At 53.2% G+C, this 24,289-nt stretch overlaps 3 protein-coding genes across 5 annotated transcripts in view; 1 reads left to right on the plus strand and 2 right to left on the minus strand.

Moving 5' to 3' along the window:
* Positions 1 to 24,289, minus strand: part of LOC137467193 (zinc finger protein 850-like) — a 528,258-nt gene that overhangs the window by 23,601 nt on the left and 480,368 nt on the right. The window lies entirely within an intron of this gene.
* The window catches only part of LOC137467192 (zinc finger protein 271-like), a 443,780-nt gene that overhangs the window by 14,660 nt on the left and 404,831 nt on the right, over positions 1 to 24,289 (plus strand). The window lies entirely within an intron of this gene.
* On the minus strand, positions 1,248 to 19,990 carry LOC137467173 (olfactory receptor 14J1-like). Its single transcript, XM_068178716.1, has 4 exons — positions 19,330 to 19,990; positions 3,993 to 4,142; positions 2,156 to 2,278; positions 1,248 to 1,267 (listed from the first exon to the last, which is right to left on the minus strand). The coding sequence occupies exons 1-4, from the start codon at positions 19,955 to 19,957 to the stop codon at positions 1,248 to 1,250; spliced, it is 921 nt and encodes a 306-aa protein (XP_068034817.1). The 5' UTR covers positions 19,958 to 19,990.

Genomic DNA, 24,289 nt, shown 5'->3' on the forward strand with positions numbered 1-24,289 from the left:
GCAACGGACGGCGGTGAGGAATGCCCCGGGGGAGAGGGGGGAGGACCCCGCCAGAGCATCCCATGGGACAGTGAGCACCGAGAGCGGCGGGGCATCGCCCTGGAACGAGGACGATGGTACCGGGAGACCAGGGGAACCAGCGGAGCATCCCTGGGGCTGAGGAAGGAGAATACCAACATAGCATCCCCCGGGGGCAATGGGCATTTAGGGATTTTAGGGATTGGAGAGTGTAGTTTAGTATGTCACATGCGTGAGAAGTTTAGGTTTTACAATTTTTAGCATATTGTAGATTGTTATAAACGCCAATCACTTGGTTTTTAAAATTTTAAAAGTTTAATAATAATAAAATGGTTATAAAAATAGTAATACAATTAGAGTAATGAAAATTTAGAGTTAGGACAATTACAAGACAATAAAAAGCAAAGAATTACAGACGTCCGGATGCTCTCGGGCACTTAAGCCCAATAAGCATGCCTTGTGAACAAAGGAATAATCTTTAAAAGCAGTACCCTGTTGCATATTCATACATCTCATACATGATGCATAAATTCCTTGCAAATGAAGAACTTTTCTGGTTTTTGTCAACTTCTTCCCCTTAATCCTGGTGGTTCCATAAAGACAGAGAGAAGGTGGAAGAATGTTTGTCTTTTCCGATAAGGAGGCAGTAATACTTTATGGGCCCCCATCATTGTCATCTCTGTGTGAAGAGTTTCTTCATTATCTCATCTCTTGCTTGAGTTAGTAAAAAAACCCCCACATACATAGGTTCTATTTTAACTACAAAACTACATATACCATACTATTAAAATGTTAATACAGCACTTCTAATTAATATAACATAATACATATAGTATTCAATTTAATATTTGCGAAAAGCCAATCATAAAATATGCATTTTTCACAACTAACACAGCAGGCAAAACGCCAAAGAGGAGGGGGGGTGAGCTCACTCTCACCCGACCTAAGCTGTAGTACGCGCCGGCGGCCACCAGATGTCACCAGAGGACACAAGGAAAAACGACGCACCACAGCTTTGGTCACCATGAAGAGACGAATTTATTTTTTCTGACTCCAATCATTTATAGTTCTCAAAAGGTGCCAGTGGATTGGAAGGTGAACGTGCCACCTCTCCAACGACACTGGACAAACTACCAGTCTATCAAATTTCTCTGCCTCTATGAAAGAATGCAAAACAAGAGGTTGTTTACAGAAAGTTGCGTGAGAAAGCTCTCTACAAGAATGTAAATTCAGAAGGCTTTAGAAAATCCTAAGAAATCAGGGCGACAGGGTCACAGTCAAAGTCAGCAGGCAAAAGAAAGGATTTGCTGAGGAATGATCTTGGATCAAGCCAAACATTTACAGTCAGGACAGTCAATTGGTACAGATGGGGGTACACTCTGGGGGTGCAGCTAAGGCCATGAGGTCACAGCAGGCTCTGGGGTCACAGCAGGCTGAGGTCACAGCAGGCTCTGAGGTCCCAGAGGTGCCAGAGCCCCGTGCTTGCACAGAACCACAGAACCCCTTTTAGGTTTTTTTTGTTGTTGTTGACTCCCTGGGAGCACTTGTAGTTCTCCACCCCTGCTATTTTTAAATTCATCCAATTGCATTTTCAGGGGACACTGGTTAACCCAGTGCCCAAGGTTCTTACAAAGCAGGCATGGCTTTGTGGGGTCAACCATTGCTGGTCCTCGCTGCTGCCCAGTGTGCCACTGTGCTGATGGAACGGGCACTGGGCTGGCAACGGCGACTCTCTGTGGTGGCCTTGGCAGCAGCTTTGGTCTGGTGTCCTGAGCCACACTCCTCAGAGGCACTTTCCTGTTACAAACTAGAAGCACATCTTTTAGTGTGGGGGGTTCCAAAGGTAAGCTTAAAATCGCAGCTCAACACTGTTCATTCGCATTTGCAAATGCCATTTCCTCTAAAACTTCTTCCCTTGCATTTTCTTTCCTAACTTGGATTTCAATAGCTCTAGTTAACCTTTCCACAAATTTCAAAAAAGGCTCTGATGGTAGCTGTGTGATCTTACTATATGGCTCGAGAGGGCCGTCAGGTTGAAGGGCAAAGAAGGCTTTTTCAGCTGCATCTCTGACTCTCTCAAGGACTATCACAGGGATTACTGCAGCTTGGACTGGGGCCAGAGACCACTGGCCCTCACCGGAGAGATGCTCGATGGTAATTGTCACGCCACTGGCATCCTTTGCTGTGTTTGGATCAGCATGCAAGTCTGGGAGGGCCTCTTTCAGCAGTTGTTTCCATGCCACTTCCCATAGTTTGAATTCTGTAGAGGTCATGAGGCACGAAAAAAGCTGTTTTAAATCATGTGGGACTAGCACAGTCCTACCCGGTTCGGCCTTTAAAAGGCCACGGAAGCTTGGGCTCTGTGGGCCATACTGTTGGTGTGTTTTGCAAATCTCTCTTATTATTTGCTGTGCAAAAGCTTTCCAATTAGCAGCTGTGGCTCCTCCCCCTTGCCCTGCATGCTGATATGAGACAGGGGCGAGTGAGAAATCGGGACCCTGCGTTGGCTCTGCAGTTCCCTGCTGCTTTTCCCTTGAACGGGAAGCATTGGGATCACTGGTGTGGCTACAGGGGCGAGCAGTGGGCGAGCCCCCACCGTGGGAACCCGGGCAGGGGGCGGGGCCACCGTGGGAACAGGGGGCGGGGATGCCTGGTGACGTCACGTCGGCAGACGCCCCTGGGGGGGGGGGCGGAGCTGAGGGAGTGCCAGGTAAGGTGGGGGGAGGGAAGGTGTCACGAGGATCGGGGGGCGTGAGGGGAAAGAAAGGATTTTTGGGATGCTGAGGGGAATCATGGGAAGAAGGAGACCAGGTAGGGCGCGGTGCCACATGGCATCCTCCATTTTCTTGGCTCTCTGGGGACTGGGAGCCATTTGGGTGGTCACTGCTCTCCGAAAAACCAACACGTGCTCGGGGTTTCTGGGCTGGGGAGACAGGGTGGGGAGAATTCCACGCGGTCTGGCCAGGACTTTGTGGACAGTGGGACTCGGGCATTTTAAGATGCTCAGGGAGCCGGCTTCCCTGGGCGTGAGCAGAGTCTGCACTCCTTAAAATACCGAGTTTTGGGGAAGAGGGTTCAGAACTGGGGTGGGGAGAAATAGGAAGAGCAGAGGTACATTCCTTGTTATTTGGCTTTTCCTTCACTTCCCTTTGCTTGAGTAAAGCTGATCGAACTTGCAAACTCCAAAACACAAATTCAGCTGAAGACGTGTCCCCAGACCTTCCCAAGGTTATCAATTTGTGACCCATTGTGTCCCAAAAGTGGGTGTTGTGGACTTGTTCGGGAGAAACTTGCGGGAAGTGTAGAAAAAGCCACCTTATAAACTGTTTTAATTTTCCCTTAGAAAACTATACATTTCCACTAACTAGCATTCCTATAATCTGATAATACACGCCTTTCTGTGCTGTGCTTAGCTTAGCCCCCATTGTAGATGTAAAAGGCACAGCCCAACCTCACACCGACCAAAAACAAACCCGAATTCGGTACCGATTTCCAAACACCGCGGTTAAGAAGCGAAAACACGCAGCTTTTAGCCCTGCCCAGCGCAGCAGCCTGTGCGGCTTTTAAAACTGCCGCCGGCAGCAGCAGGGATCCCCCGCGCCATGCGGAGGAGCCGCGGCTCAGCGCCGCCCACGCCCGGCGAGAAAGCCCGAGCCATGGTTCTGCCCCCGCTGCCCGCGCCCTCCCGCCGCTCCCGGGAGCCGCCGCCGCCGCCCGCTGTGCCGCGGGAGAATCCGAACGCCCCGCACTGCGCTGAGGGGGCGGGCAGAGCCCCCCGCTCCCCCTGAGCCAGCGGCGCTGCCGCTGCCACGCGGGTTTTCAAAACGGCAGAGCCGCGCCGTCCGGGGCTATCGCTCCCGACCCCGCGGGGCTGCGCAGCCTTGCCGTGCTCGAAAGAAGAGCGAAAAAGAACAAGTCCCTCGTCAGGGACTGTTTCTGAGCTCCCCACCCCGCTATGGAGCGGGGATACTCACCCAAATCGGTGTCCTGGTCCGGCGGGGTCTTCTCTTCACCTGAATAGGACTCCTCGGGGCAGGAGGAGCTGCCCTGTTCTTCCTCTGGGAAGGTCTGGCTCACCAAAAAGGAGGTGCGCTTCCCAGAGGTGCAGGACATCCACAAGTACTCTGTGGATAAAGCCCAAAGTGTCTCCTGGAGAGCTATGTCCTCAAAGCTCTGCCAGTGGACGCCAAGCTGCCTTAAAGCCTCTCCATGGTCTTGTGAGGCTCCGAGAGCTCCGGAGTGTCCCATCGGTGCGGCAGGGTCGGGCCAACCTCCACGTCAGGTTGCCAAAATATTGGTGTTACCGATATCGAGGACAGGATGTGCCTTGGCTTGTCTGGCCCTGCTGCTGAACCAAATAGCAGCCACTGCGGTGTTTCACCCCAGAGACACTTTTGCCCGGCTGGATGTTGCAGCTGGGAGCATGGAGACAAGTCCAGACATGCCAGAGCTCCGGTGGCGGCGGGATGGAGTGAGTGGAAGCACACTGGGGGCAACTGGGATTTACTGGGAGAGCCCAAGAGTGACTGGGATCACAGAGGAATCATAAAGGAAGCTACTGGAATAATACTGAGAGTATCTGGGAGTGACTGGAATCATACTGGGTGACTCGGAGTGACTGGGACCACACTGGAGGCAAATGGTAGCATAATGGGAGTGACTGGGTTCATACTGGGATCATACTGGGAAGGAGTGGAACCATACTGGGAGTGCCTGGAACTATTATAGGGGTGAATGGGAACACACCTGGGAACATGCTGGAACCATACTGGGATGATACTGGGAGTGACTGGGATGATACTGGGATCACACTGAGTGTAACTGGAAGTGACTGGGACCATACTGGTGGTGACTGGGAGCCACAGGGCCCATGCTGGGAGTGACCTGGGGGGAACTGGGGGAACTGGCCCAGCTGGGGCTCAGGGTTGTTCTCCCCCAGGGCTGCCCCAGGTCCTGCTGCCACCCCCGGCCCCACAGAGCTGAGGGACAGGGGACAGCCAAAAGACAGGGGACAGGGACAGGGCACAGCTGAGGGACAGGGGGGACAGCCAAGGGACAGGGCACAGCTGAGGGACAGGGCACAGCTGAGGGACAGGGCACAGGGACAGGGGACAGCAAAGGGACAGGGCACAGCCAGGGAACACGGCCTGGCCGAGGGACACTGAGCTCCAGCACTTTGGGCTGTTGCCCTTGGGCTCCCAGCACAGGCCCAGGGGCAGAATCCCCTCCAGAAACTGGTGTTTGCTTTCAGCTCTGCTCTGGAACATTCCCCAGGAGCCCTGCAGTGGCTGCAGCACGGCCGGGTGCCCGGAGCCACCAAAGCCGCTCCGGCAGTGCCCTCCTGCCCCAGGCAGGGCACACAACACCCAAGGAAAGGCTCGTGCTGGGCTCAGAGCAGGGACAGGGCTCTCCCCTGGCGCTGGTCTTCCCCTCCCACACCCCCCCTTTGTGCTCCAGAGCCTCCCGACCATATCTGATGTATTTTGGGGGCCCTTCCACACAGGTGTGTCCCAGGTAATGCTTCATCTGCTCCACCATGATCCCTTTGGATTCCCAGCACCTCTGGGTGATCCAGGCAGCACCGTCGGACACTGCAAATCTCCCGGATCCCAGCTGGAAGCAGATGAAATCCCAGCCCTCGTAGCCATACCGGTGGGATCCATTGGACAGGAGGTCACAGCTGGAAACCACCTGCACCCTGTGCAGACCTGGGAATGAGGCGAGAACAGACCCATGGAGTCGTGTCCCAGCCACAGGGAGCCCCTTGAAGCTCCCTGGATTCCCATCCCAGCCCCAGAGATCCCCCCTCATTCCCACAGATCCCATCCCAGCCCCACAGAGTCCTCCATTCCCACAGATCCCAGCCCAGCCCCTGGCTCCCCCCACTCCCCCTGCTCTGGTTGTACCGGCCCCGTCTCCAGGTCACTGTCGGCCACAGGCCGGTTCCTGTCTTTGAGCCGGATCTGGCTATTCCAATGTCCCAGCTCTGTCTATCCCAATATCCCGGCTCTGGCTGTCCCAATGTCCCACCTCTGTCTATCCCAATGTCCCAGCTCTCGCTATCCCAATGTCCCAGCTCTGCCTATCCCAATATCCCAGCTCTGGCTATCCCAGTATCCCAGCTCTGGCTGTCCCAATATCCCAGCTCTGGCTATCCAATATCTCAGCTCTGGCTGTCCCAATATCCCAGCTATGGCTTTCCCAATATCCCGGCTCTGGCTATCTCAATATCCCGGCTCTGGCTATCCCAATATCCCAACTCTGGCTATCCCAATGTCTTGGCTGGCAGAGCTGGGAAGGAGGTTCAGAGGCTCAGACTCAAGGAAAGGGGGTGCAGGGACTGGGAGAGCTGGGATGGGGTGTCCAGGGAATCCTGTGCCCAGGAAAGGGGGTGCCAGGGCTCCTGAATGTGGGGAAAGGAGCGGCTGGGGGCTGGGAAAGGCAGGAATAGGGGCTCAGGGGTCCCAGGTCAGGGAAAAGAGTGGGGCTGGGGGCTGGGAGAGGCGGGGGGCCGGGAACAGGTTGTGTTTGTGCCGGGTAAGGAGGTGCAGGGGGGTCTGAGTGCCAGGCAAAGGGGTAAAAGGGTGTGTCAGTTCTCAGGAATGGGGGTGCAGGGGGGTCTCCGGGTCACAGAAATGGGGGGCAGGGACGTGGAGAGGTAGAAGGGAATTCCAGGGGGTCCTTGAGCCCAGGAAAGGGGAGTCCAGGGTTTCCCAAAAAGGGGGTACCGGGTACTCCTTCACACCAATGCAGCATTAAGAAGCAGCATTCTTTATTCAGCCGGGTGCACGGGGGATAGCTCCTCCCAAAGCCGAGCATGCTGAGTACAGGAAAGTTTCTGTTCATATTCTGTATTTTGCACACATATTCACTGATTGTCCTGGACTGAACATACATCTGATAATCATTTCCCCAAAATCATTAACATATTTCCCCTCCCCTTTACCCATGTGTTCTTCTGTCCTGGGGCTCTCTCTGGTGGTCCCTGGTGGTCGTGGACCCCAATGTTCCAATGGGCCTGGCTGAGCTGGCAGGACACTGAGGCTGGTGAACTTCCAGTTCCCCTTCTGACACAATGGGAATTGTGTGGTTTCCATAGGGCTGGGGTTTTGGAGAACAAGCTCCAGGTGTCAGCTCACCTGGTGGGGACAATTTATCATCTGGTAACATGAGGTCACAGAGTGATCTATGACATCACATGAGTGATCTATGACAGAATGGTCCATGACATTAGGAGTGGGTTGTGTGAGGCTGTCACAAAGCTTTGCCATCATAGGCCATCTCTGTGACATCTCAGAGCAGGCTGTGACATCACAGAGGGGCTGTGTGACATCCCAGGAGGGCTGTGTGAGGTCACTGGGTTGGTCACTCCGCCCCAGCTCCCCCTCACAGTTTCTCCCAACAAGTCCAATGCTGTTCATGCCCAGCGGGGTCCCTGTCCTCCGGTATCCCCCCGGTCCACCTGGAGCCACAGTCTCCACCAAAGGATGTTCCACAGGATCCACCCCAGAGCCTGACATGGGGAAAAGGGGCCAGGGCTGTGTGACCAGGACATCAAGGATGTGGATTATCCAGGTCCCTGTGGCCTGGCTTGGGTTCCCCAGGGCAGGAAAGATGTCTGGCAGCTGGAGCAGGGTTAGGGAAGGGCCTCCAAGGTGGGGCTGGAGCCCTTGGGCTGTGAGCAGAGGCTGAGGGAGCTGGGCTTGTCCAGCCCGGAGCAGGGAAGGCTGAGGGGCTCCTCATCCCAGCCTGGCAGTGCCAGCGAGGAGGGGAGGGAGAACACAGAGCCAGGCTCTTCACCAGGGGCCTGGTGGGAGACAAAACCCAATGGGTGGAAGGGGCAAGAGGGGAGATCAGCCGGGCCAGGAGGAGATGAAATCAGTCAGGCTGGTTTCAGCATTTCCTCAACACCAAAAGCAGCCTGACCTCCCTTCTCCATCCACCACTGACAGCTTTGCAAATCAGGAATTGTTTGAGCTGTTTTGCCTCCACTCCAGGACGAGCATCCTGATAGAAGAACTTAATTGTGTTTATATCTATCACAGAACCACGTTTGTATAAAATCAATAATAGTATGGAAATCACTTGTGGATGCTGGACTCATCAGACACTGCTGGGACATTGCATGGGATGTTGCACATAGCTCAGGGAAGAGTGTGATTGCTATTAAATTGTGTCCTGTTCAACCATGGCCTGTTGGCCATGAAGAGAAACTTTCTGTGCCTCTGAGTCTCTCCAGTTCCTGACCCCCAAAGGACACAAACCTGATGAGTTGTGGCTCCCGCTCCAGTGGTGGCACTTGGACCTCCCTCCATCCCCAGAGCAGAGCTCCCTTGTCCCAGAAAGTCCCTGGCAATGCAGGGATGAAGGAAACAGGACAGGCTGTGGGGATCAGGGGCAGGGCAGAGCCAGGGATTTGGGGTGGTTGTGAGCCCAGGGCAGGAGCTGGCCCTTGGCCTTGGTGAACCTCATCCAATTGTCCTGGGCCCATGGCTCCAGCCTGTCCAGATCCCTCTGCAGAGCTTCCTGCCCTCCAGCACAGCCACGCTCCCACCCAGCTTGGGCTCACCTGGGAACTGACTGAGGGTGCCCTCGATGGCCTCGTCCAGATCAGCAATAAAGAGATTTCACTGACCTGGCCCCAATCCTGAGCCCTGGGGACACCCCTGGGTGTGACTCCATTCCTCAGCTGCTCTGAGTGCCAGGGGTTGGATGAGGGAAATGGTGGGGAGGGGATAGGGACAAATTGTTATTGATTGTCAGCCATGAAGGGTCTTGATTTACACATTAATTCAGACAGCATTAGGAGGTGCTGGGGGTCAATATCAATTGGACATTGCTGATATCCATCTCTAAACAGGAAAAATTGGAAAAGAAAACAGGACAAAACAGTTCTCTCTGCATAGTTTTCGAAACAGTATATTCACTTTAAATACACTACTGAAATCTGTCTAATTCATCACAGAAGAATTGAAAACTTCAATTATTCCCATGGGCTTTTCTTGTTTGGAAGTTTTAAACAAATCTTTATGAGCCTTTCTCACTGAATTCCTGAACGGAAGAGCTCAAGAAAGAAGAGGCCTGTGGAGTAGTAAAATTCATCAGCAACCTCCAAGTGGCTGAGTCTCCATCCCCATCAGAGAAGCAATGAACAGAAATGGGCACAGATTAGATTGTCCTAGATTAGGGCAAATTTGGGAGAAGACTTCCGGAAGGAGCCCCCAGAAAGCAAACCTTCACGGCCCCTTCCCCACCTGGTTTGGGAAGAACTCCCTCGGAGAGTAGTGGAAAAAAACCTGTTTATTTAACAAGCAAAACACTCCCCAGTACAAAAACAACACCAGATGACAAAACTCTTTCACTGTTCTGAAGAGATGACAAATTCAGAAAGTCTCTCCTGGGGGTGGTTGTCCAGTTCTCAGTCTCCAGTGCTGGGGATGGCTGCTGCAGGTCACAAAGTGCAGGCTCTCTGTGTCTCTTGGTGTTTCCCAGGTCCCGGTCTGGAGCAGGTTCAGATGCTATTCAGGAAAGGGAAAGGGAAGGAGGAAAAAAAGCAATCCAGGGTAAAAATTGGACTGCCTAGCCTAGCTAAACTAACTAATAAGCAAAAGTAAAAGAAAAGCGAAAAGCAAGCAAGCAAGCCAAGCCTCTCCTATACACAGACCATGGGGGGAGTTGAGCCGGCTGATAAAAACACAAAACAATCCTTCATTTTCAGAGTCAGTCCTGATGGCGCAGAACATAATATCAGGCATAAACAGAACACATGACTGGGGATACAAGCACCATAACGTCACCCTAAGACAGCTTTGTGGCTGCCACAGCTCTGGGATGGGCCCTGGGCCTGGAGCAGGAGCAGCTCTGGAGGGCCCCAAGGCCGGGCTCTTGTGCTGGCCTGGGCAGATGGGATGGCAGCAGGGGCTGCAGAGCTCTCAGCACCTCAGCCCGAGGGGAGCAGGGCACCCAGGGAGCCTCCTTTGGCCTTGGCCAAGCCCCTTCCCCCATGGCTGGGGCTGAGTCCTGGCTGAGCTGCAGCTGCTGCTGTGCCCTGGCCAGGGGCTGAGGCCGTGGGGCCAGTGGCCAGAGCAGCCTGGGCTGAGCAGAGCTGTGGGGCCAGAGCCGGCTGGGCTGTGCTGGGGAGAGGCCCTTGGTGCTGCACAGAGCTCAGGGCAGCTGGCAGAGCTTGCAGGGAGCTGGGCTGGGCTCAGAGAGCCTGGCACAGAAACCATCAGTGTCCATCCCAGCCTGGCTGAGCGTGCAGGGCAGGACTCAGCCCAGGCCTTGTGGGGCAGGGCCAGCGCCTGTGCAAGGCATGGAAAACAGGCAAGTGCCCGAGAGAGGAGGCTGCTCTGTGCCCTTGGGGGCATGGACACAGCAGGAACACTCAGGAGCCCAAAGAGCCTCCATGGCTGTGCTGGAGACCAAGGCTGGAGAGGGGAAATGCAGGGCTGCTGCGCCATGGGGAGGGCATTGAATTCCAGCACACACCTCAGCTCTCTGATGGTCCCGGCACCATGCTGGGCCCTGTTTCAGGCTGGAGCAGAGCAGATGTTGATGGCACAGGAGCCCTGCGGGGCTGGCAGGGACCTGCAGCTTGCAAGGTTCTCTGCTCTCCCTCAGCTCCTCTCTGAGAGATCCAATCCCAGCTCGGCACCTCAGGGAACAAGTGGCACTGCCTGGTCACGGGCACAAAGCTGATGTCTGCCTGGAAAGGGGCACAGGTGTTAATACTTGTTCATTTCATATTATACAAGAACATTTTTTATTATCTGAGTCACTTCAGTACTTTTAAGAAACATCAATTTTCTGATGTACTGATGGCGGAAAGAGAAGAAATACTGGTCTTCCCATCTACTTGAGTCACCAATATTCTGTTTATTCTTTCCTCTCCCTCTTCCTTCAGGTGTTTCCAGTTCTCCTGTTGAAATGGCCATGTCTAAGGACATCTCTGCACTAGACCAGGTGGATCTATGTACTTCCCGTTGCACCCAGATTTCCCCCTCCAGATGCTTTCTTGTAATTCAAATGTCTCTCAACTGACAGGTTTCATTCTTTGCACATCAGGGAGTGGCCCAATATTTCTGGAGTTCAAATAAATATGAATTTTATCTTGCTGTTTTTAAATCTATCACAGAACTACCATTTCTTACGTCTTTGTCTAAAACTGTTCCTGTACAGAAGTCCCTTGGGGATGGGGGACATGTCAGATGCTGCTGGGACATCACAGAGAGCTGAGGGAAGAGCTGTGATGGTTATTAAACTGTTCAAATGTTCAACTTGTGTTTGTTGGCAAGAAACCTTTCTGTGCCTCTGAGTGTCACCATCCCTGAGCCCAAAGGACACAAACCTGATGAGTTGTGGTTCCCACTGCAGGGGCACTTGGACCTTGGCTCTGCACAGGAGAGCTCTTCATCCACTTTCCCTCTTTTCCTCCCTCTGGGCATGGAGGGAGCTCCTGACTTCAGCCTGTGACTCCTGTGTGCAAAGAGCAAATCTGGGCAGAATCAGGGCAGGGAGGGTTAGGCGGGACCTTGGGATCTGTGCTGGGCAAAGAAGGTGTTTTCCATTGGTCTGAGACTGTCTGCTGTGAAAAGTGGATTTAATATCCAGCAGAGGAATGACTTTTGCATTTGATGGAGCTGTGCCTTCCTTTGGCTTTGTTGGCTGACAAGAAATGAACATCCCTCTGTGTCTCAGGCAGCTCCTTCTCCAGGGAAAGCAGGTGAGAGTTGGAGCCAAGGAGCTGAAACTTAGGGAAAAGGTTTAATAAGACATTTAATGAACAAAAAACCACCTTTCAAAGCTGTATATTGGTTTATTCTACTTCACAAACTCTAAGCCATCTGAGTTTTAAGTTACTCAAAATTTTCAAGAGGACAGAAATAAAAGAATAAGAGACAGATAATAGAGAATGATGAAAAAGATTTTGAGAAGCACACACAGAGTTATCAACTCCTGGACTCCAGCACTGTTCTGATGGAAATTCCAAGAGGAGGTAGGGTCAAGATGTGTGCTTGCCTTGTGCTCAGCCTTAAATACCCCTTGGTGTTCCTGGGCCCTTCCCCCAGGTGGGACTTGGGGTCATTCGGTCGCTCAGGAGCTGGGCTGGGGTTCCAGAGGTGGCTGTGGAGCATTGCCTGTGCTGTGCCAGGGACTGGCAGACACTGCTGGGCTGGGATAGAGGCTCTGGGGGGATTGGGGTTCCAGGGCAGGGCAGGGCTGGGGTTCCAGGGCAGGGCAAGGCTGGACCTGCCCCTTCCTCCCCACACATGAAATGTTTCCAGCCAACAATCTCCTCCAGTCTGTCACAACAGGCAGTGTTGGAGGTGGAAATCCCAATTCTGGCCATGGGCACCTGGACAAGAAGGACAGTTCTTTTCCATATGAATGAAAGCCCCAGGTCTTGGCCAATTTCTGGTTTGATTGCCTGGATTCTGTTTGGTTTTGTTGTTGCTTTGTTTCCTTGGTGTGCCTGAAGTGTCCAGTCAGGAGCAGAGTGACTCTTGCAAGGAACTTTGCCGTGCTGTCACTTAATATTAAATCTGGTTTTAGCTGATCCCTTGCTGGGGATTTTTTCAGCGCTCTCAAGCCCTCGTTGGTAACAGGGTGAAGGAGCCCTGGCCCAGGCTCTGGCCCTGGGGGACACAGGGACGCTGCTGGGGGGTCCCTGTCCCCCTGTCCCACCCCCCACAGCCCCAGCCCCCGTCCCCGTGTCAGGCTCTGGGGTCGATCTCGTGGAACATCCTCTGGGGGAGGCTGCGGTGCCGGGGGCAGGAGGACCCGGGGGGACAGGGGACCCTGCTGTGCACGAGCAGCGTTGGACTTCTCTGGGGGAACTGGGAGGGGGGGCTGGGGTGGAGTGACCTCCCCAGTGACCTCACACAGCCCCTGTGATGTCACAGAACCCCTGTGATGTCATACAACCTCCTGTGATGTCACACATCCCTGTGATGTCACACACACGCCTGTTATGTCACACAGTCCCTGTGATGTCACACAGCCCACTCTGAGATGTAGCAGGTCACCTGTGATTTCATACAGGTGCCCTGTGATGTCACAGCCTGCTCTTTGAGGTCCCAGTCTGCTCTGTGATGTCACAAAATCTGCCCTGTTATGTCACAGCCCAGCCTGTGATGTCACAGACACCCTGTGATGTCACAGCCAGCTCTATGATGTCACAGCCACCTTTGTGATGTTATGCAGCCTCGCTGTGATGTCACAGCCTGCTCTGTGATTTCTCAGTCAGCTCTGTGATGTCACAACCCACTCTGTATTTTCTCTGCCTTCTCTGTGACATCACACAGCTGCTCTGTGATGTCACAGAGCCCTTTTCTATGATGGTAGAGTCTTCTCTGTGGCCTCACAGCCCGTTCTGTGATGTCACAGTGCCAGCCTGTAATGTCACAGCCGACTTTGTGACATCACAACCTCCTCTGTGATGTCACAGCCTGCTCTGTGATGTCACAGCCTGCTATGTCATGTCACATAATAAACCAGTGATGTCACAGCCAACTGTATGATGTCACAACCTGGTCTGTGATGTCACAGAATCACAGAATCACAGAATTGTTGGGTTGGAAGAGACCTTTAAGATCATCAAGTCCAACCCATGCCCTAACACCACCTCAGCTAAACCATGGCACTGAGTGCCACATCCAGTCTTTTTTCAAACACATCCCAGGATGGTGACTCCACCACCTCCCTGGACAGACAGTTCCAGTACTTTATCCCCCTTTTCATAAAAAACTTTTTTCCTAATATCCAACCTAAATTTCCCTTGGTACAGCTTAAGACACTGTCCTCTTGTTCTGTCAGTTGCTGTGAGGAGAAAGAGACCGACCCCCACCTGACTGCAACCACCTTTCAGGGAGTGTAGAGAGTGATAAGGTCACCTCCGAGTCTTCTCCAGGAAAAACAACCCCAGCTCCCTCAGTCCTTCCTCACAGGACTTGTGTTCCAGACCCCTCACCAACCTTGTTGTCCTTCTCTGGACACGCTCCAGCCCCTCCATGTCCTTCCTAAATTGGGGAGCCCAGAACTGGACACAGCACTCGAGGAACGGTGCCAGTACAGGGGAAGAATGCCAAGAACACCAGTGCCAAGTACAGGGGAAGAATGACCTCCCTGCTCCTGCTGGCCACACCATTCCTGATCCAGCCCAGGAGCCATTGGCCTTCTTGGCCACCTGGGCACACTGCTGGCTCATGTCCAGCCTGCTGTCGACCAGTGCCCCCAGGTCCCTTTCTGCCTGGGCACTGTCCAGCCGTCCTCACCACGCCGTCCCCAGCCTAGAGCAGTGCAGGGGGTTATTGTGGACAAAATGCAGGACTTGGCACATGGATTTATTAAATTTAAACTTATTGAACTCTGACATCTATCCAGCTGCTCCAGGTGTCCCTACAGAGCCCTCCTACTTTCCAATAGATGGACACACACTCCCAGCTTAGTGCCATCTGCAGATTTACTAATGAAACCTCAATCCCCTCAGCCATGTGGTCAATAAAAATATTGAACAGAGCTGGCCCAGCACAGAGCCCTGAGGGACAGCACTGGTGACTGTCCCCAGCTGGATGCAGCACCGCTCACCACCACTCTCTGGGCCGGCCATCCAGCCAGTTCTGAACCCAGCACCGAGTGCTCCTGTCCCAGCCGTGGGCTGCAGCTTTTCCAGGAGTGTGCTGTGGGAGACAGTGTCAAAGGCCTTGCTGGAGTCCAAATAGACACATCCACAGCCTGTCCTGCATCCACCAGGAGGGTCACCTGGTCATGAAAGGAGACCAGGCTGGTCAAACACGACCTAGCCCATCCTAAACCCCTGCTGGCTGGGCCTGACACCCTGGCCATCCTGGAAGTGCTGTGTGATGACACTCAGTGTAAACTGTTCCATGACCTTACCGGGTACTGAGGTCAGGCTGACTGGCCTGGAATTACCAGGATCCTCCTTCCCACCCTTGCGTTGAATGGGTGTCACATTGGGCAGCTTCCAGTCATCTGGAACCTCACCAGTGAGCCAGGACTGCTGGTAAATGGTGGAGAGTGGCTTCACAAGCTCATCTGACAGCTCACTGTCACCCTGGGGTGGATCCCTTCTCGTCCCAAACATTTATGAACATCCAAGCAGCTCAGCAGTTCTCTGATGGCCTCCTCTTGGATAACAGTGGCCCACTCTGCTCCTTGACACCATCAACCAGCCCAGGAGGAGAGTTGTCCTGAAGGCAAATAATTCTCACTAAAAACTGAGGCAAAAAATGGCATTAAGCACCTCTGCCTTCTCCTCATCTGCAGGTATTAAATTCCCTTCCACATCTAATAAAGAACAATGGTTGGTCTTACCCTTCCTTTAACCATTGATGTATTTATAAAAATATTTTTATTAACCTTTACAAAAGCTGCCATTTTAAGTTCAAACTGAGCTTTGGCCTCCCTAATTTCTTCCCTTCATGCCCTAGCAAGCCCCTTAAATACTTCCTGAGAGACCTGACCCTCCTTCCAAAGATCATACATCCTCTTTTTATTCCTAAGTTCCTTCAAAACCTCCTTGCCCATCCAGGCTAGATGTTTGCCTTGTCGACTCGTCTTTTGGCACACAGGGACAGTCTGTTCCTGCGCCCTTGAGATCTCTTTTTTTAAACTTCCCACCTTTCCTGAACTCCTTTGTTTTCAAGGGCTGCTTCCCAAGGAACTCTCTGAATAAGTCTCCTAAGTAGGCCAAAGTTTGCCCTCCAGAAGTCCAATGTAAGAGTTTTATTGCTGTTCTTCCTCATTTCACCAAATATTGAGAATTCTATAATTTCATTATCACTGTGCCCCAAGTGACCTCCATCCACCACATCTCCCAGCAGCCCATCTCTATTTACAAACAACAGATCCAACATAGTCCCTCCCCTGGTGGGCTCACCCATCAGCTGCAACAAAAAATTGTCCTCCACAAACTCTAAAAATTTCCTGGACGGCCTTTATTGAGCCCACCTCAGCTGGGCTGCTGATTTCACCCCTAACTCAGGCTTACCACCCATAAGCCTGCTTCCAGACAAACCAGCTACATCTCCCTCCCCCTTCAGACCTAGTTTAAAGCCCTCTCAACAAGTTCTGACAGTTCATGAGCTAAAATTCTTCTGCCCTTCACAGAAAGATGGAGCCTGTCTGGTCCAAGCAGGCCAGGTGCTGTAAAAGTTGCCCCATGATTAAAGAATCTGAAATTTGGCCAATGACACCAACCCTTGAGCCACTCATTGATAATGTGAGCTCTCCTATTGCTTTCAGCGTTTTTCTCAGACTCCAAAGGGACTGAGGAAAAGACTGTCTGTGCCCCTGTCCTATTAACCACCTGACCCAGTGCCCTAAAGTCCCTTTTAATTGCCCTGACACTCCTCTTTTCAATCTCATCACTGCCAGCCTGGGGTATCAGCAGTGGGCAATAATCAGAGGGCTGAATCAGCCCAGGCAGTGTGTCAGTGATATCCCGTACCCGGGCCCCAGGGAGGCAGCAGACCTCTCTGTGGGGTGGCTCTGGTCGACATATGGGGCCCTCTGTTCCCCTCAGGAGGGACTCACCCACCACGATTGCCCTTCTTTATTTTTTGATGGTAGAGGTGCTGATCTGTCTCACAGATGAATCATAATTGGGAGCCTCTCTGGGCAGATAATTTTCTTCTAAATCATCTGGCTGACTCTCCAGATCCAGGGGATCACACCGAATCTGAAGTGGCACCTGGCTTGGGGGAGGGGGTTGGGAGGGATTTTTATTATTACCTCCTCGAGTAGGTACCCACTCCCATTCTCCTTCATCAGCCAGGTGTCCTTCTATAGCCTGACAGTGGGAGGTGTGGGAGACAGCGGGAACCAAGGAGAGCATTGCTGCCCTGCCAGACCTCATGGAACCAAGGATCCATTGTGACACTGCAGGGCCCTGGGGCACCACGGTGCCATTGTGACACTGCAGGGCCCAAGGATCCAAGGAACTTTGTGACACCAGAGGGACACTGTGACACTGGGAGGCCTCATGGAATCATGGAGACCATTGGGACACTCTGGGGCCTCATGGAACTGTGGTGACACCAAGTTGTCTGGGGGTGTTGATCTGCTGCAGGGCAGGAGGGCTCTGCAGAGGGACCTGGACAGGCTGGATCCAGGAACCAAATCCAACAAGGTGAGGTTTAACAAGTCCAAGTGCCAGGTCCTGCACTTTGGCCACATCAACCCCTGCAGCACTACAGGCTGGGGACAGAGTGGCTGGACAGCAGCCAGGGAGAAAGGGACCTGCAGGGACTGATGGACAGCAGGCTGGACATGAGCCAGCCGTGTGCCCAGGTGGCCAAGAAGGCCAATGGCTCCTGGCCTGGATCAGGAATGATGTGGCCAGCAGGAGCAGGGCAGTGATTCTTCCCCTGTGCTCAGCACTGGTTGGGCAGCACCTTGAGTGCTGTGTCCAGTTCTGGGTCCCCATTTTAGGAAGGACCTGGAGGGGCTGGAGCGTGTCCAGAGAAGGGCAACAAGGCTGGTGAGGGGTCTGGAGCACAAGTCCTGTGAGGAGCAGCGGACGGAGCTGGGGTATTTTATCCTGGAGAAGAGGAGGCTCAGGGGAGACAAGGCGCTGTCAGGGCACAGGTTGGACTTGATGATCTCCAAGGTCTTTTCCAGCCTTGCTGATTCTGGGATTCTCTGAAACCACCCTTGGAGCAGTTGCAGGAGGAGCCCTGGGCCTCCTCTTCAGAAGCTCCAGCAGCCCAGGTCCCTCAGCTTCTCCTCACAGCCCCAAAGCCCATCCTGTCAGTCCTGCAGAGCCTCTGCAGCCCCTCCTCACTGCCCAGAACAGGCAGCCCCACAGCCAGACACAGCAGCCCAGATGTGCCCCCCTGGCCTGGGGGGCCTCTGGCAAGGGAGCAGCACGAGGCACTGCAGGAGCCTGCAGACAATTCCTGCAGCACTTGTGGGATGATCCCGCTCCCCAAGGGCCGTTCCCATGGTGCCAAGTCAGGAACAGGAATGGGGAGTGGGGCCAGAGAGGAAAGGGCAACCAGGGATGGGTTGTTTACAGGGGAGGGAAATGGGCTGGGCAATGGGAAGAAATTTGTAGCAGAACGAGTAAAGAAAGCAAAGGTGAAGCCAAGGAAATGCTCAGGGCAGTTTGGGGGTGGCTGCCAGGCAGCCCTGGCTCTGAGCAACAGCATCTGCAGTGGGACAGGAAACTTCCAGCTGATGGGAACAAACTTTCTGGCTGACTGCAGAGGCCAGGACAAAGCTGAGTGGTTTCCCTGGTGTCCCCCAGCCCTTCCTGGCCCCAGGGGCTGATGGCATTTGTGCTCCCTCAGGTTCATGTCCCCACAGCAGCAGCATGGGGGTGCTCCCGCCTGCTGTGTGCAATGCAAACAGGGGCTCCTGAGCCGGCGCTGCCGTGGCTGTGCCTGCAAGGATGCGGCACCTGTGTGAGCTGGGGGAGAGGCCAGGGCTGCAGAGGGGGGATGTTGTTGGCAGCTCCATGAGGACGCTCTGGGACGCTGCCCTGGGCTGTCCAGCGCACTGGGGAGGGATCAGCCCCTGCTCTGCTGCTCCTTCCCGTCTGCCCCAGGGCCCTTGCAGAGCACCAGCCATGCTGTTTGCCCCCAGCCTGCCCACGGCCAGCCTGGGGCTGCTCACGGGGGTTTTCTGTGCTGAGCATTGGCCTGGCCGTGTTCTTGAGAGAGCCTGGGCAAGGAGCCTGGAGCCCCCAGGCCCTGGCCTGAGGCGTCAGCGCTGCCCCAGCAGTGCCCATGGGCTGTCCCTGCTGCAGCCCCGGCACTGCCACCCCCAGGACTGTGCCCGGCCCCGAGAGCACTCAGGCCCTGCAGCAACACCAGGGCCACCAGGGCAGCGGGGCAGGGCCACGGGAGCAGCACTGGCAACACCAAGTGCTGCTGCTGCTGGGCACAGCTGCTGTGCCAGCACTGATCTGCCCCCAGCTCTGCACACAGACATTGCTGCTGCAGCTCCAGAGAAGGCAACAAAAGGGCATCTCTGCAGAAAACTTTGCTGGGATATTCTTGAATTCATTTAAAGCCACCGAGAGTGCAGCCCCTCATTGACACAGTCTGTGGCCACAGGGAAGGTGGAGTGAAACAAAATGAGAAATGGCACAAACAATGACATTTCCTTGTGGACAATATGGAGTAAGTAAAACAAAGAAAAAGAACCTCCAAAATGAAACCAACAAGAAGTATCAAAGATGATTTTATTACAAGTGATTTGGCAGAATTGGCCAGCAGTTTAATGTCCCTGAAAGCATCCAGTCTATCAGTGTCCACACTGCAGCCTTGAGCTCCTGGTTCCTCAGGCTGTAGATGAGGGGGTTCAGGGCTGGAGGCACCACCGAGTACAGAACTGACACTAACAGATCCAGTGATGGGGAGGACATAGAGGGGGGCTTCAGGTAGGAAAATGCTGCAGTGCTGAGGAACAGAGAGACCACGGCCAGGTGAGGGAGGCAGGTGGAAAAGGCTTTGTGCCGTCCCTGCTCAGAGGGGATCCTCAGCACGGCCCTGAAGATCTGCACATAGGAGAAAACAATGAACACAAAACAACCAAATGCTAAACAGGCACTAACACCAATGAGCCCAAGTTCCCTGAGGTAGGATTTGGAGCAGGAGAGCTTGAGGATGTGTGGGATTTCACAGAAGAACTGGCCCAAGGCATTGCCATGGCACAGGGGCAGGGAAAATGTATTGGCCGTGTGCAGCAGAGCATTGAGAAAGGCACTGGCCCAGGCAGCTGCTGCCATGTGGGCACAAGCTCTGCTGCCCAGGAAGGTCCCGTAGTGCAGGGGTTTGCAGATGGACACGTAGCAGTCGTAGCACATGATGGTCAGGAGGGAAAGCTCTGCTGAGATGAAGAACATAAAGAAAAAGAGCTGTGCAGCACATCCTGTGTAGGAGATGGTGCTGGTGCCCCAGAGGGAATTGTGCATGGCTTTGGGGACAGTGGTGCAGATGGAGCCCAGGTCGCTGAGGGCCAGGTTGAGCAGGAAGAAGAACATGGGCGTGTGCAGGTGGTGGCCGCAGGCTACGGCGCTGATGATGAGGCCGTTGCCCAGGAGGGCAGCCAGGGAGATGCCCTGGAAGAGGCAGAAGTGCAGGAGCTGCAGCTGCCGCGTGTCTGCCAGTGCCAGCAGGAGGAAGTGGCTGATGGAGCTGCTGTTGGACATTGGCTGTGGCTGCACATGGGGACCTGTTCAGGCAGAAAGGACAGTGAAGAGTTAGAGGAGATACCTGTAACCAAAATCAAAGCCATTTCCCATACACCCTACTTTGGAACACACAGACATGGTTTTAGTGTTTACGAGACCTGGGATTTTCTTTATAAGCATCCCCATATCACTGCTTGTATTCTTGGATATCAGAAACCCTCAGCATTTCCACTGCCTCCAGAGAGAACAGAGCAAGTTCTGTGAGGCAAAGTGATGAGAGGAGAGTGAGGGCAGATGGTCTGTCATTCTGACCTCTTCAGAGTTTCTCCGGGCTTTAACCTCTCTCAGGTGGAGGGTTATCACTTTCGCACGCTTCTCCTAAAATATCACCATGTACTGCTGAGACCAGATGGATCCAGCACAGCCCAGCTCCACATTTGTAGCCAAGGACTCACATTGCTCATTTCATCAACCCAACAGCATTTTCAGTGTCACAACACCTCTGCCTTTCCCCATCAATTTTATAACTCAGAGATGCTCTAGGACAGGTTTGCATCCTGGATTGGAGCTCCCAGCTTGGACTGAAATCTCAGGGTGACTTCCAAGTGTCCTTCTGATGGCACTGGATGAAGGGAGATGCAGCTCCTTCCCTGGCTGCACTGACAGCATTGCCCAGAGCCGGGCACTGGGGACAGCTGTGTCACCCTGAGCCAGCTGTGCCCCCTCCCAGAGCCCCCAGTGCCGGGCAGCTGCTCCCAGCCCTGTGCTCTGCAGAGGGAACTGGGCCCGGGGCTGCAGAGCTGCCCCACGGCTCTGCTGCAGCTCTGCCTGCACAGGAGGGGCTGCACGCCTTGGAGCCCCGGCCCTGAGGGCAGAGGCTTGGCTGGGGGGACAGGAGGGAGGGGGCTTGTTCAGAGGGAGGGGCTGCACTGGAGGGGATCCTCTGGACATCTCTAAACTCTCCCTGCCACAGCATTTCTGGGTTTTGTTTTCTCTCCTTCCCTGATCTTCTCTCTGCTTCCTGGGGATTTTCCTCCTGCAGGTGTTTCCCTGTGCCTGAGCTCTCCCTGCCAGCACTCACAGACCCCAAATCTCTGTGCACTCTCCTTGGCCTGACAGAACCCTGCCTGTTTGCAGGGCACTGGCTGGGGGCAGGTTCTGTTTGCAGCTTGGAGAAAGGACAGCTCAGACTGAGCCTGATGGCTCCAGCAGAGGTGATGCTGGTGCTGTCCATGGGCAGAGTGGCCGCAGGCACATTAGGGATCTACTGTGAACTGACTGATCACTAAAAGTAACAGTTTGGATGTCTCAGGTGCTTGTCAAAATTCATAATCAATAATTCATAATAATCCTTTATTATTTATCTTTCCATCCCTGCCATTCTCCAGTAGTAGGAAACTGGATACAAAGTCTTTGGAGATTTCCTCATTTTTATCAAAATCCTTGCCTTGGAAATATTCTATGACTGATCAGAACCCCTCAGCATATCAGAGATTCATGAGCATTTACCCCCCCCCCCCCCCCCGTACCAAAAATACTAAACAGTTGTACTCACAGGGTCTGTGGGCATTGGGATGTTCCAGCTGTAGGAGATCACTCCAGGAGCTGCAGCTGCATTGTCCTGCAGCCAGAGGTTCCTGTGCCAAGGGCTGCCAGGGATTCTGCCCCAGGCACTTCTCAGCACCTTCCCAGCCCTGACTGATGGAAGCTCTCTGTGCCTCTGTGCTGTGCCCGGGCTGGCTGCAGGCAGTACCCCAGCCCTGCTGGGCTGGGAGAAGAGCTGCTCATCCAGAGAAATGTGCTTTTGAAGCTCTCCTTGGTTGCCAGGATCACCCTCTGTGCCAGGAGCCCGGCCCAGCTCAGCAGCACAGACACAGCACAAGGACTTTAATGACCCTCTGGGGCTTTGTGCTCAGGCCCTGAACATCAGGCCCTGAGAGGGAGCTGCAGAAACCTCTCCAGAACTCCCAAGTCAGAATCCAACTCCAAAGTTTCTTTCACTTTTAATGGGTCCCACTAAGGGACACGACTGAGAAAGTGTCCCCAGGCCGAGCAGAGAACTGGAGGCACTGATGACAGGTGGGGACAAAAAAAAGCCAAGTCTTGGTGCCCTGGGGCACAGCAGGCTCTGTGCCACCAAGGGCTGTCAGGAGACACCTTGTCCTGAGGCACTGGGGCCTCCTGGCACAGCCCCAGCCAGGCTGGGCACTGTCAGCTCCTGGTCCTGCCCTCAGCATCCCCCCCTAGCCCACATCCCAGTGGCCTCAAGGATCTGCTGGAAGGAGTCCCTGGGGAGCCTTGCTCAGGAATGGCCCTGGGGGCTCCTTCATACTCCCAAGGACTGCAGGTTTTTCAAAGCACTTTGGCTTTGGCTTTTGCCTTGGACTCTCTGAGAGCTTTGTGCAATCATGGCCTCCAATTATCTGCTGTAATTAGTCCCAGGAGAGGCTTTGTCAGGAACAACACTCAGTGGGGCTCATTAATGCTTCAAGGTGCTTCAGTTCTTTTAAGGTACTTGGTGTTTCCCTTTTGATCCAGACTCTGTGAGAGGTTTGTGCAATCATGGCCCCAATTATCTGCTTTAACGAGTCCCTTGAGAGCTTTGTACTGACACTCAGTGGGGTTCATTGATGCTTTGAGATACTCAAAGAATTTAAGTTACTTTGGATTGTCCTTTCCACACTGAGTCTCTGTGAGGTTTTTGTGCCATCCTGGCCTCCAGTTCTCTCCTCCAAGGAGTCCATGAGGAGCCTGTGTTGGGGATGGACCTCAGTGGCACCCATTAATGGCTCGAGAAACTTTGGGTTTTTCCTCTGACTTTGACTCCTGGACAGGTTTGTGCAATCTCCTCTCAGGCCCTGAAGTTCCAGGGCTCACCTCCAAATGCTCCACGGGGCTCATTAGGATCAAGCAAGTCCTGAGAAGCCATGGCTCTGCCTTGATTTCCCTCTGCTTTAATGCAGTTCATTAAGAAGCTTGCTTTTTACAGTTATGGAGAAATATTTCAAAGAGCTTCTAAGAAATATGTATTCCTATTTTAAGGAGTGTCTTTATAACTGTTTTCTTTTGAGAAGAGCTGATTGCAGCATTCTGTGATTGATATTGATGTAGGCCCCCTCCTAAGGAGGTCTGGCCAGGTCAGAGAAGTTTCACCCTCAGGTCTGACCCAGTGTGGACAACCTTGCCCCACTTTCCCCAACCCCATGTGAGAAACAATTTTCACTTTCAAGAATTTAAATGGTTTCATTAAGACCTTATCAAAATACATTAGAAGAATGAATAAAATAAAGAATACAGCGCCAGGAGCAAAGGATTTAGTCACCATGTGCTCATGTACAAAATGGATGTTCTGTCTTTTATACCTCCAGCCCCTCCCAAAGTCTTGTCAATCCGCTCCTCCTTCGCTGTCCAGTGGTGGAGATCACTTTCTTACAGCTTGATTGGAGCTCAGGCACTGCCATAGCAACAAGCCGACCCTCCCAAATGCCCTGACTACTGAGGGCATCCCATGATAACAATGCAAGGGGGAAGGGAAAGATAACTATACACCTACACAACTTCTCTTAACATCTACTTAATATTCACCCCTTAACTGTGAGAGTCAACCATAGGATTACCCATCTGTAACAACCCCCCATTTTCTGTTTTTACAAGTCATTTTGCTGGAAAAATTAAGTAAAAAAAATTCTCTCTCTCTTCAATGAGTCATACTAGCATCTGTTGATGTGGGCAAGGACAGTGGGAACAGGAGGAAAAATCTCAGGTTTTCCTTAGACACACTTATTTGGAATGGACAGAAGGGCCTAACAGAGGTCCAGGATGGCTTTGACTCCCATCTATCATGCCTATGTGGTTGCTACCCATAGTCAGTGTATCTTAGGGGTCCAGAGGCCAGCTCGGTCTTGCCCTCCAGTCCCTGTTGTATTCAAAGACAGTTGGGGAATGACAGTGGTCCGATATGGCCTTTTGTCCCTACATTACCATAACTACAGGGTTGCTATCCACAGCAGGGCTATGCCATCTTCTTTGAAGTGAACAAAGGGGTCTTGCCCTCCTTCCTTTGTCTTATTTTCTTAAAGAAGCTGTCCCATTACCTCTTACGGTCCCTTGTGT

The sequence above is a fragment of the Anomalospiza imberbis genome, unplaced genomic scaffold (genome assembly GCF_031753505.1).
Source record: "Anomalospiza imberbis isolate Cuckoo-Finch-1a 21T00152 unplaced genomic scaffold, ASM3175350v1 scaffold_53, whole genome shotgun sequence".
NCBI classification, from domain to species: domain Eukaryota; kingdom Metazoa; phylum Chordata; class Aves; order Passeriformes; family Viduidae; genus Anomalospiza; species Anomalospiza imberbis.